Source organism: Eleutherodactylus coqui, chromosome 1 (assembly GCF_035609145.1).
Source record: "Eleutherodactylus coqui strain aEleCoq1 chromosome 1, aEleCoq1.hap1, whole genome shotgun sequence".
In the NCBI taxonomy this organism is placed as follows: Eukaryota; Metazoa; Chordata; class Amphibia; order Anura; family Eleutherodactylidae; genus Eleutherodactylus; species Eleutherodactylus coqui.
The window spans coordinates 81,690,397-81,704,285 of record NC_089837.1 but is presented as its reverse complement, the minus strand read 5'-3'; the positions used below and the strand labels follow the sequence as shown (position 1 = coordinate 81,704,285).

General features: G+C 43.0%; 1 protein-coding gene across 1 annotated transcript in view; it reads right to left on the bottom strand.

Annotated features, from left to right (window-relative positions):
* Window positions 1-13,889, bottom strand: part of EIPR1 (EARP complex and GARP complex interacting protein 1) — a 202,779-nt gene that overhangs the window by 37,604 nt on the left and 151,286 nt on the right. Inside the window, exon 6 of the mRNA XM_066597732.1 lies at window positions 5,382-5,518. Coding sequence (XP_066453829.1) covers window positions 5,382-5,518 — 137 coding nt within the window. The remainder of the gene's footprint in view (window positions 1-5,381; window positions 5,519-13,889) is intronic.

Sequence of the window (13,889 nt, the reverse complement as noted above, 5' to 3'; positions counted from 1 at the left end):
TAATGTACTAAAATTGGATGTAAGACACTCCGCTAAATTTTCAGTTTTTCGTGGAAAACTCTACTAAGTAGTAATATGTCACAAATGACCTGTTCTAGACCTCCCGTTTTATGCAAAACCTTTTTAAAGATTTTTTATTTATTTTCGATGTCACAATCTATGTTTTACAAAATCCTAAAATCTTACAGTTATCACACTGATGACTAAGGGCCCTTTTAGATGAAACGTCCCCGTGTATCCTCGCTCCCGTGCTGCTACACAGGAGCAAGTATCGCTGGATCACTGACAGTGCAGCCAGCAGGGAGGCTGCTCTTCCCTGCCCCTCTACATTCACTGTAAGCAGCGGCTGTTCAGTACTGAATGGCTGCTGTTTACAACGAACGATGTGTCCTTCGGATTTTAAGAAGCTTCAAACTGTACAACTGGACGATGCTTTCACGCAGGACAATTATCGTTCAAAACCCCTTTGGAAGCGCTGTGTTTTGAACAGCCAGAACGATAATCTTCCCGTGTAAAAGGGCCTTAAGCCTGATAACCGTCTGACACTTCCTGTTCTATAGAGAATTTTTTAGCAGTCACCCCATTATCATCACAGGCAGGATTACAATGAAAGGTGACACCTATATATAGATAACACAGGATCTACCATTCACAATAGGCAATGTCACAGCTCACCTCCTCCCCCCTTCTTGCACAATGACCTCTGCCCAGGTCACAGAACATGGACAGTTTCCCATAGAAGTTAATAGGTCCTCTCTTGTCCTCTATGTGAATGGCTACTGTAAAACATCTCTAAATGTAGTTAACTGCAGCTCAGGCAAGATGGCCACCCCCAATAATCATGTAGAGACAACATAATAAGAAAAAAAAAACATACATATATATATATATATATACATATATATATATATATATATATAATATATGTATGTTTTTTTTTTCTTATTATGTTGTCTCTACATGATTATTGGGGGTGGCCATCTTGCCTGAGCTGCAGTTAACTACATTTAGAGATGTTTTACAGTAGCCATTCACATAGAGGACAAGAGAGGACCTATTAACTTCTATGGGAAACTGTCCATGTTCTGTGACCTGGGCAGAGGTCATTGTGCAAGAAGGGGGGAGGAGGTGAGCTGTGACATTGCCTATTGTGAATACACACACACACAAATATACATACAACATGGTACATTTTTTACTATCTAGCTTTAATGAGTAAAAAAATATATAAATCATACAGTCCCTTTAAAATCCCATCCAAGTGAATGGGACGTAGAGTTGATGTGGATTTGACAGGGCACAGTCATGGGTTCCACTTCAAATCTACTGCAAAGTCAGCCGTGTGAAGAAGGCCTAATAAAGAAGTGTGTCTGCGTACAGAATCATGAAAATACACTGGGAAAAAATCCATAGGGAAAGGGGGTAAATACTTTTATATTTAGATACCGAAAATGTCGATGTATGTGCTTTGCAAATCTGATTTTATTCATAAGGACTCAATTCACATCAGCATTAAGAAGTTACTTACTGTGAACTACAGACTGTAACAGATCACTGCATAGATCAATTAGAAACATTAACATATTTTCCTTTACCATTCCTTGTCCCATTGTTTAAGATTTTTCTTGATGATAAAAGGGATAACCTACGTGAGAACCAATGGGGAATCTTCCAAAACGTAGCCAGCCCGATCAATTTACTTGTAGAGTGCAATGACAACTCATGAAGGTAGTCACATTACAACATTAACCCTTTCCAATCCACTTTTCCTGCCACCCAGCACACTGCCCAGCATCTTTTTTATTTTGCGTGCGATACAAAGGCATCCTATAACTGTATAAAACGTGTATAGAACATGTTTCTAACAGTATGCAGGACACTGCTCCAATATCAGAGGCTGTTCTGCATATGTATGTTACAGTATGCAGGACAGAGCTCCATCAGAGCTACGCAGGGAAATCTGAAAGTCGCACGAGGTCAGACACTGGATTGAAAAGAGTTAAGGATCACCCAAAGACCTTTATTCCTTTCTAAAAGTGTTGAATGAACTTTTGGAAAATTTGGTTGGGCAGATTTGAACCTAGGACCCCAGCACTGCAAGGCAACTGTGTTATCCACTGAGACACTGTGTTTCTTCTACCTTCTTTGACCAGAGGAGAAGATGGAGAACAAGAAGAACACAGGGAGAACATACTGTAAAAAACTCCCAGCAGAAGTTGTCCTTGGTCAGATCTGAACCTAGGATCCCAGGGCTGTAAGACAACTGCGCTAACCACAAGCTTCTTCCGTCTTCTTTCTCCTTCTCCAGCTCCTATTAGTGAGTTCGGACAAGACAAACTGCCCAAGGTTCAAGTTCAAGACAAATCTAACATTTAGCCAAGTTCCGCAGGGTTCAATTCTTTTGGTTCACTCAACACTATTCTCTAGCCTCAACTAACATCAGTGGTCATGATAATAGAGAACTATGTGGAAACTACTGCTATCCAACAATCACATCAATGCTTGTCTTAGATTTTAAGTGTCTGAAAAAACATCTGGATGAGCCCCAAGTGGACCTCTTTGGATGACAGAGTTTTCGGTAACAATTTAGAAACAGCTTGTACTGACTTAGAATGTGGTCCAATAGAGTTCCGGTATTGTTTTGACCAGAAAAATACTACATACTGTGATATTCTTATTATAATGATAGAGACCCACAATGGAAGCTCTGAACACTATTGTGAGTCTCACGTGTTATTATGTTCTAAAGTAGAATATCTGGAAGGGGTAAATCCTTTTTTTATTATAAGACAACAGCCTACAGCAGTGTTGGCGAACCTATGGCACGCGTGCCGGGGAGGGCACGCGGAGTCCTTTCTGCCGGCACGCGTGCTGTTCGCTGATATCACCCGGCCGTCGGCACTGCAGAGAGAGCTTCCTGCCCTGTCAAACGTAAGGCAGGGCAGCGCTGACTGCAGAGTGAACTTGATTGCCGGCACGCGCGGTCTTCTAGCAGCTCCTCGTACCCCCCCCCCCCCCCCCCCGCCCCTCCACACATCAGGCCAATGGGAGCGCTTCCTTACTCCCCTGTCACTCCTATAGCGGGAGATTTAAATAAAGCCCAGACGGCAGCGGAGGTGAAGGAGATGCCGGCACGCGCAGGCTGTTGTCTGCTCCTCATATCCCCGCCCCTCCGCACAGCAGCCCAATGGGAGCGCTTTCTACCTCCCATGTCAGAAGTAGTGCGGGGATTTCCAATGCAGAGCCGACAACAGCCTTCGCTCAGTGAGTGCCCGTGGTGAGAGAAGCAGAGCAGAGCTTCAGCAGTAAAGAAGAGGTTTAAAAGAAGATCCTTGCTGCCTGGGTTAAAGTAAGAAGCGAACAGCAGTTACTGCAAAGATAACTGCTAAACACTTCAGTTCACCACTACACACATAAACACGGGCGTTTTGGCATTGCGGTGTCCGCCTCCGGATTCCGCAATGCAAATACTGCACATAGACATGCTGTTGGAAATCAGTTTTCCATGTCGCCGAGCGAAAATCAATTGCGACTTTTCGCTCGCGGATGGAAAATCGCAGCATGTTGTATTTTGGCCGCCTGCAGACGGGCGGGTCGGATCCGGCAGCGAGAATTCTCGCCGCGGGATCCGACCCGAGCACCTGCAGGGACCAGTGCGTACGCACCCGCGCCCCGCAGCTCCGGCTGTTTGATGTGCTGGCTTGCTGGGCAGACCGGATCCGGCAGCGGGTGAGTGACATTTCTGCGAGCCCTGCACAGAAATAGAGCGTGCCGCAATTTGTTTGCTGCGCGATATTTCTCTCGGCCAAACCGCGGCCGTCTGCATAGGATTGCGTTTGTTAACGCAATCCTATGCAGGCTTCCAGCAGCGGAAATTCCGCGGGAAATCCCACCGCGGAATTTCCGCTCATGTGCAGGCGGCCTTTGGCAGAACGCACACAGGTGGATTTGCATTGTGGAGTCCACAGCGGGCGTCCACCTCCGAACTCCACAGCAAATACCGCCCCATAGCATGCTGGGGAAATACGTGGTTTCACTTCCATGAGCAGAAATTGATTGCGATTTTCCGCTCGCGGAAGAGAAATCACAGCATGCAGCGATTCTGTGAGGGCTACGCACGGATGGCTTCCATTGAAGTCAATGGAAGCAGCTTGTCCTGCGGCCATTCCGCAGTCATAATTACAGAATGGCCGCAGGACCTGCGTCAGCGCGGCATAATCTGTACTGCGCATGCATGCTGGCTGGTAGAGCCGCAATACAGATTATGAAGAACCCGGATAGGTACGCGGGGATCACTGGCGAGGCACAGGGTTGATTCCGCTGCGGGATCTGACCCGGCTATGTGCAGGTGGCTCAAAGTTCACGTTTAACCCTGTAATGACGTGGACTCGTTTTTTTTTCCCCATTTTCGTTTTTTCCTTTTCCCTTTTAAAAATCATAACTCCTTTATTTATCCATCGACGTTGCTGTATGAGGGCTTGTTTTTTGCGGGACGAGTTGGTCAGTACGATTACAATGATACCAAACTTGTATAGTTTTTTTTGCTGTACTACTTTTATTTTTTTGTAAAGACATCTAATTTTGTAAAATTATTTTCTGCCGCCATCATCTGCGCACAATAACTTTTTAATTTTTCCATCAACGTAGTTGTGCGAGGGCTCATTTCTTGCGAGATGTCCAGTAGTTTATTTTAGTATCATTTCGGAATACATACGACTTTTTGATCGCTTTTTATTGCATTTTTTTCTGGGAGACAGGGTGACTGAAAGTGCATTTCTGGCGTTCTTTTTTTTAAATTTTTTCGGATGACGGTCACCATGTGGGGTAAATAATGTGCTACTTTGATGGACGCGCATCCAAAAAGCAGTTAAAATCTGCACGCTGTCTATTTTGAAGCGGCCCTGTCCTTTTTAGAACGACGGAGGTAAAATCATACGTCGTGATAAGCCCCGCCCCCTGACATGTTGGCACTTTGCGATAAATATGTGGGTTTTAGGTCGCAGTTTGGGCACTCGGACTCCAAAAGGTTCGCCATCACTGGCCTACAGTGTCGTGCACCAAACTGGTAGAGCTCATCTATTTTTAAGAATGGTCATCGACATGGACAAATCAGTGGGTGTTCTTGTTTTTCCTTAGAAAAGTGAATAGAAAACCTTGCCAACCGTATTTGTTTTCTTAACTCTCAAAATATAGATCTGTGGAAGGATTTTATTCCATTTATTGCTAAATGAAATGCTGTAGCTTGAGGCATGAAAGAATTACAAAAAACTAATCAAAACACAAGAGGCCAGATATGATGGAAATCAGTTTTATGTGAGGGTCTGAGCTTCTTGACTCTCAAGTTTATGTTCTGTCTTATGAGCAACAGGCTAATTTATTACCTCATACTTCTTATGTCCCAGCCGCGGATGGCAGTGTCATTGGCTGTAGCGACCTGGGTACAATTATGGTGAGGGCTCCATCGTCCAGAGGTAAATTTCAGCTGTCCCTTACCTTCCAATGTAGCGGAACTTGAAATCTATACAAGAGGAAAAAACATTATACCAAATCAGCCTCTAGAGTGATGGGAACTTGGTTACAGGAGTTAAAAGGGTTGTCCAGTTGTAAATTACTGATGCCGTATCCTCAGTATAGGCTATCAACAGAAGGTCAGAGGGGGTCTACCACTGGTGATCTTCACCAAGCAGCTGTTCGATGATCTGGTGTGTTTGTGCACTGAGCTATTTTCTGCAGGAAGTAGACAGCTCCATTCCAACAGAAGTGGCCAAAGCTTAGTGTGGCAGGCCAAATTCCCATTGAAATAAATGAGAACTTGCCGTGCAATACCAAGCCTCATCATTACAGTGGGGGAAGAGCTGTTTGCTTCCAGCAGAAGTCAGCTCAGTGTATGAGCGCATTGGTCTGACAAACAGCTGATTGGCAGGGGACATGGGCGATGTACGTTTGCCAATCTAATATTGTTGACCTATCCTAAAAATATGCTACCAGTAGTTTTCAACTGCACAACTCCTTTAAGGTTTTAGCAAATAAATATTATGAAGCAACTTTGCAAACAGTTTAGATTAAAGGGTTTATCTGGGCAGAACAAATAATTTTGAAAACAGTTCACAAACATAAAAAAGCCAATCCTTTTCCACTCTTGCGCTGCCCATGCCCAATCGTCTGCAGCTATTCACTCTCTACTGCAACAGTGCCTGCCTCCAGCGGTCACATGTCCCTAGGGTCAGTGATGTCATCACTGCAGCAAGAAGCAGAGAGCAGCAGGATAGCAGAACCATCAGTACAAGAACAGCAAAGGATTGGATTGAGGGGAATAGGTCTTCTTTTATGTTTGTGCAGCACTCTGAGCTGTTTTCAAAAAAGTTTTCATTCCTGGATAATCCATTTGAAATCTCCTAACATTTCTGCCTACAGCTCCGATGTAGATTTATGTGCTGCCATGGTTACAGACTACAAACAAACCCTGTGCAGTCTGACCCCGCAGTCATATTCTCTTCTATCTGTCCAGTGTTGTTTGCTAACCTACCAATGTAAGTAAAAAAAGTTGAGGGGGGACAGCTGGAAGGGAGTATGACTACAGGCTCCTTTACACAGGATGACTATCAGCTGAATTATAGATGGAAATGGCGATTTCGGGTGATAGTCGCCACATTCTGGTACTGGATTGGAGTCCCAGGTGGGAGCCAGCAAGGGTGGGCAACATGGTCAGGCAAGCCAGGGGTCAGTCAACAGAAAGGGTGATGTAGTACAAGGGATTCAGCAAAGACGTAGTCGGGAACAAGCCAGTGGTCGGCACACCGAGAACAATATTCTAATAAGGTAGCAGGTAGAGGTGTAAGCTGGATTAGAGGCTGAGGGCTCAGAGCACAATAAACACGTACTGGAAGGAGGGACAAGGCCAGGTTTTTATAGCATGTCCAATCAGAAACAGGGCAGAGCTAAAACAGGGACTGGATAGCAAGAGCTGGGAATAAAGGCTAGGGTCATGCAGGGGAGCTGTCCAAAGGGCTAATAACTCACTGGGAAGAGCTGTCGCCTGGAGCACAGGAGGTCCCAGGTTTGAGTCCCAACACCTTGCGTACATGCAGCAGCCAACACCTAGAAATCGCTCACTTTCTGGACTCGCATAGTTTTTAGTTGAGCTAAAAACCAAGTGACTTTCGGCCCGTGTAAACAGGTAGGTGTTCAGCTGAGCAGTGAATGGAGGCAGAAGGGTGGAGGAGATCTCCGCCCGCTTCACTTCCATTCTCTATTGCTGTTAGAAAGCACAAGAGCAATAGTCAGTGGGATGCACTTAGGCGCCCAACAGACGTCCTGTATAAAGGGACCATAAAGGCTTAGATTGCACAGGGTTGGTTGTAATCTGTAACCCTACAGACATATAGGCTTGCATAGGAGCTATAGACACAAAACAGTGGGGTAGTTTTAATTAAGATTCATCATTAATAATGATAGAAACCCACAATGGAGCACTTTTTGTAGATGCATTAGAGGATTAAAAAAATATAGCTACAAAAGTGGACATAGGCTTAAGTTGTCCAAAAATGCTAACATTTCGAACTGCCCCTGGTTTGGACTGAGCTGCAGTTTAAGCAGGTACATAAAAAGTCATGGTAGGGTCAAAAACAAATTAAAACCTGACGGAAAGCACAAAAAAGCGCTAGTCACAGTGATTTATGAACACAAATCTCATCCGGCAGATAAGCCATGCATTCAGTGATCTTGGCAGAGTTACCCGGGTAATGTTTTCACAAGGATGAACTGTTCTTGAACAATCTACGAGGCACAAATATGCTTTCCTTCAAAACCAGGCACGCGTGTCTACATGTTCGAACTCTTCTCCCTGAGCGTACAGCGCCAGCCAGAACCTTCTTTTTTTTTTTCCTTCCCCCATACGGAACACTGATGATTTGCAGTCTATCATTAATAATACAAAGCAGCATTGCAACCTGCCATTACGAAGAAGGATTGCCATGCCTCATCAAGTAAATTGACATAATGTGACATTAGTTTAAATGGATTTAGCTTCCAGTGCATTCATTGTGCCTTAATTAAATGCAACTTGCTCTGACACTGCCCATCCTCTTCATTACTAGACGTCTGAGCAGTAAATGTGTCCAGAAGGAGATGGGTTAGAGACTTTCATATATGAGCCTTTCTCCATATCATGTGCTCGCAACAGAGGTTCGCGACGTTGGCTTGCTTGTAATTAGTGACAGCTGCTTGTCTGACGGAGCTTCATTCACTTTTTAATAATTGCGCAAATTTTTTATTTAATTTTTAATTTTTTTTTTTGCTATAAATGTGACACAAAGAAAAAAAAACCTGAAGATACTATGAACCTGGCACGTTGTCATTGCTTATCACTAGTAAGTAATAACAGCAACAACAATGGCACATGTACTTAACAAGAAGCCGACTTGGATGTACTGTGAATTCTGTTACAGTGTCAAGATCATCAGTGCTTGAAGTGTGAGATTTTGTGTTTCCTCCACAAACCAGAAGCTCTGGGAAAATAAATGAGAGCAATGCTTGCTGTAAGACTTGGTGTTTACAAGTGTTAAGGAAGCCTTTAAGAAATGTTTACATAATTGGTTCTAAATGAGTTGACGAGCAGGATCCCTCATGAGTATTCATACAGCCCACATAATAACCACAGATCGAGCCAAAGACTACTAATATCATTGAGGGAGCCAGCATGAAGCTCTACGATAGCCAACCAAATTTACTATAAGTCTTCGTTAGGCTCGGTTCACATCTGCTTTGTGTTTTCCGTTTTAGAAGGAATCCACAAGATAGTGCCGGATCTGTCAGACAATCGCCGTGACTGACCCCATTGTGGCCCAAGTTCTGCATGTAAAAACAAAAGTATCAGCGGACAAAAGAAGTTTTCAAAAATAATGATTGGTCCATGCAATACTGGAATGTAATTACCAGCAGGCTAAAGTAATAAATGAGATAAAGAATACAGGTATAGGAGTACACCCTAGTCAATAATAGTAGAAAAGATCCTCCAGGATCATTAGTACAGAAATGGTCAAGAGCTCCACCATCGCTACATGATTCCACCAAGAAATAATACGCACTGCACCAGGATTCAGATGAGGGCTATATCTGTAAAAAGTCAGCTTTAGTCCATGTCTCATAAAAAGACAAACAGTAGGGGCAATATTATAGACATAATATGGTCTTTTTCAAGCTCTAAAGTGTTAAATAGGGCTGGAGAAGGGCCATATTATGGCAGAAACGTTTTCTCCGTTGTATGTATTTTTATGTATTATGGCATCTCAACTTGTCAGAAAAAAGGATCAAACCTTAAAACTGGAGATCGTTCAATTTATATATGTTTATACTTTAGGATTTACTAAAAGTGGATATTTAGGCTCAGTTGATCCTGAAAGTTTATCTGGTTGCTCTTTCGTAATGCTAAGGCTGAGGTCGATTTAATATTGTGTCTTACTTATTCGCACTACTTTAGATTAAGCTATAGCTGCTCTAAGTATTCTTATGCTAGGTGCACACTAGTGCATTTTGGGGCGTTCTGCTGTCCGCATAATTCCGCAAACAGCACACGGCTCCTTTACAGCCTATGAGGCTATACACAGACGTTTTTTTCACATGAACCAGTGTTCTGCATGAAAAAACTCATGACATGTCCTAATCCTGTCCATTTCATGGACGATAAATAGAGCATTTAAAAATGCTATGTCCAATGCGAGCTGCGCCCGAGTCTCTTGGGAGAAAATCCCATGGCTAGTGTGCACCTTGAAGAAAACCTGACATGTCTACAGGCGAGTGGAAACGGTGGCCCAGCTGGTGCTATTGCAACCTCTCTTTTCTCTCTACTACCTCCCGTTCCCCCGTACCAAAAGCCATTAGATTTAAAGCACCAGAGCCAACTCTATCAAGTGAGCAGTTTCCGCTGCTCACTAAATCTAATGGCCCTCAGAAGATGGGAACTGGGGAAAGAGTAGCAAGTAAAGAGAAACTGCATAGATCAGCAGAACTGTGGCTGCAAAGCTCTTTAGCCGGCCTCAATGACCCGAGGACATGACAGGTCTTCTTTAAAATTCTATGTCTATAGGCTATGACTGGTACTGCAGACATTCAAGTGAATGTGGCCGAACTGCAATACCAAAACATAGCCGATAGACAAGACCGGCTGTGTTTAAGTGGCCAATTATAATCTTTAGAAATTCGATGGTTACATATGAATGACTGGAACAGTGGTAAACATATGTGAGCATCACACCATTCATTCAGGGACCCTTGAGGCCCATCTTTCTTGCGGCCAGTTGGGTTCCAGTGGTCAAATCCCCACCGAACATTTAGCTATTCACTATCCTATTGATAGGGGATAACTTATTTCATGGGACAATCCCTTTAAAAATATTTTGTATTCTATGCCAAAGACAGATACATTATCTTAGGAACTAGGCAATAAAAAAATCAGCCCGAAAATTTGGTGTCAGCAGAAAATTGGTCACCTGACTCATGGTTTATTTCTACTACCACTTCATTAGCTGGAACACATATCTATTATTTTTTTCCATTTTAAGAAATAACTTATGGGTACAAAGGAGACGTCCAATCCTCCTAATCTGCCGTACAGCATGAAGAATAAACCTACTGTGGCCTCTGCATGATTCAGATGACTTCTTCTTACACCTAATACTGGGGTAACTGACAAGCTTGAACCTTTATTTTCACACCTATCAGTTTTCTGGTCCAGTGGAATGAGACATCCGTCATGCGGTGTATCACAAGCCGAATGCCAATGAATAGGTGTAAATGTACCCTTACAATAAGTTCATGGCATAGCTGACTACTAGCTGATAGCTCTAAGCATAAAACATTGCCAGCGTCGAGGAACATTGTAGGGAGCTTCATTTTGCCTTAAGAATGCTGGGAAATATCGTTGTATACATAGTCACTACTCTGCAGGGCTTGATGGCAGGTTTCTAAATGTTGTCACCCCTGCAGAGCGCCTGATTCACGAAGAAACAGATGAAATTCCTGGCTTACAGCATTTATGGAGATCAGGAGAGAAGTGGTGAGAATGTTTTTGTACTCGCTCCGTGGTGTTAGCTTTTCAGACACATTTATTGCCGGCATGTTTTTATCATCCGCAGTGTAGATTGAGCTTTCTAACCTTAAAATAATTCTTAGCTTTTGTTTAGCACATGATGGTGTATAAGCCGCGTATATGTGCATGCTGATTGTCTACTCAGCGTTTCGGTGTTGCGTTTGACATCTCTTATGGTTCCTGACATAATTTGGTTCTAGAGATCTTGCCTGCAATTATCCTGAACTGGCATAATTAAGTCAGAAACCCTTCTGAAGAATTAAGGGTGTTGTACCAAGATTCCATAGGATAGGGAATAACTCACTGTTCGGTAGGGGTCTCACCGCTATGACCCCTGCCAATCTTGAGAAAGCAGGTTTAGTGTTCCCCATGCTCCTCACTATGGGGTTACTGCACTGCTTGGACACTGAATGGAGCGCTGGCTGCCCAAGTTGACTAGCTCTCCATTCGCTTTCAATATGAAAGCGGAGATACCCAAGCGGGTGCCGTGGTATTTTCGTCAACCCCATTGAAATGAACAGAGCATTGAGCATTGGTGTGCATGCTTAGCCAACACTCCCTTCCTGCTGACGTCACTGCGGGGCAAGTGGTCACCCTGGCAGTGACTGGCAGAATGGGACACTTAATTCACAGTGGTGAGACCCCCGCCGATTAATTAGTTATGCCCTATCCTGTGGATAGGGGATAACTTGGAATCTTGGTACAACCCCTTTAATTCACACCAGCGCACTATTAACCAGTGCAGGTGTTATGATATAATATAGCTGTCTATACACTTAACTCCTTCCTGCCACAGCTATTTTTGATGGTAATTTTTTCTGTTTTTCATCTCCACCTTCCAAAAGCCATAACTTTATTTTCCTATTGACATGGCTATATGAGGGCTTGTTTTTTGAACTAGTTGTATTTTTAGTGGTACAATTTAATGTGCCCTTTAATGAATTGAGAGGGTTTTCCAATTTTTTGTTTATGGGGTGGAATGGAAAAAATTGCATAATTTTGGGGATTGTAATTTAGGTTTCATTTTATGGTGTTCCTTGTGTGGTAAGTATGACATGTTAATTTTCTTCTGTAGGTCACAGTATGGGGATAGCACATTTATATAGCTCTTATTATGTTTTACTACAAAATACAAATCCCTTGTGTCGCCATTTTCTGAAACCGATAGCTCTTCATTTTTCCATCAATTGATGGGAGAACGTATTCTTGGTGGGGTGAGCCATAGTTTGTATTTTTACCGTTGTGGGGTAAAAACAACTTTTTGACTACTTTTTATGCCATTATTTTTTGGGAGGCAAGGTCACATAGCAATAGCAATTCTGGGATCATTCTTGTAGTGTTTTGTGTTCAATGAACAGGATGAATAATGTGATATTTCAGTAGTTCAGACATGTATGGTGGCATCAATTATGTTAATTTTTTTCTCAGCAAGATCTTTCAAGAATGAAGAAAGGGGCGTGTATTAAACTTTTTAAATTCTAGTAAGTGTTTTCTAAAGTTAAATATCTTTGAAAATGTTTGCTAAACATTTCTTATTTTTTTTGCCACATTAAAGAACTTTTACATAGGATCACTTGCATAATACACTGCAATATTTCTGCTTTTGGCAGGGTATGGCAGATCTACCAGGAAAGGCAGACCTGGACCCACGAATGCGTTGCGGGGGGGAAAGGATGGGATAACAGAAGGACCCTCCTCCCTGTGTTTAATCACTTAGATGTCGCCTTTGAAAAGAGGCTAATCAGCTGGTATTGAAGTTACCTCTGATCCCAGCCTTTGCAGGTTTGTGCAACTATACAAGACAACGGAGACCTGTAAGCTATAGAACAGGTTCTGCTTCTGAGCCCTTTCCATACACTCCCTTGTGACAGCTGGTATACATTTCATCCAACAAGCACTCTGAAGCCTTTTATCTATTGGGATTGTTGATATACAAAAAGAGGGTGGGGAATTGTGTTTTCTTATTTATCATGTTCCACTGAGCGTCAGCTTTTTCTCTCCTGTAAGTTCTTCGGCAGCAGTCTCACTCTCTAACGGTGGCCATATACATTAGATGGTTGTCGGCTGAGTGCTATTATACAGGCATGTGTCTCCGTGGTTACAGACTACAAACACTGTGTGTAGTCTGAGCCTATTGTTTGTAGGATTGCAAGCATTGTTTTTTTCCTTTATGTCTGTTTTTTCCAATAGCGAGAGGTAGGGTACAGATTTATAAACACAATTAGTCAAACAGATGCATTGTGTATGTGGTTAGTATTCATGACAGTGTACATATAGGATTTTCTAGGTTCATTTTAAAAATGGAGGCAATTTTGGTAGTCATTTAACAATGTGGGTCCTCATTGAGGACGCTTTCAGCTGTGGTATAACCTATGAGTTAGTCATCTGAAAAGCTAGGACAAGGAGGTTCAAAGGGAATGTATGGCAGGGACCAAATGACTTGGTGTGTAAGGACTATTGCTCAGGGAAGGCTCACCTGAAATGTTGGAAATTCCCTCATTTTGGTAATCGACTTTGACTGGGGCCTTGCCAATTGTGTCCTTGTTATCCTGACACAGTGAAGAGGAGACAGGAGAAACATCCCAGACCAGAAGCTCAGTGGGAGCGAGAGGTGTAGATATGCCTTGGCAGAAAGAGAATTCCTATAGATCTCAACTGTGTCTTTTTGAGTTCCCCCAGACGTAGGTCAAGTGAAGCAAATAGTAGAGGTAACTTTTTTACTGCAACCTATTTTAGGCACACAGATGAAAGGTTAGTTGAAATGCCACAGCAATTTACTGAACTGAGATGGGTTTTCCAGTAC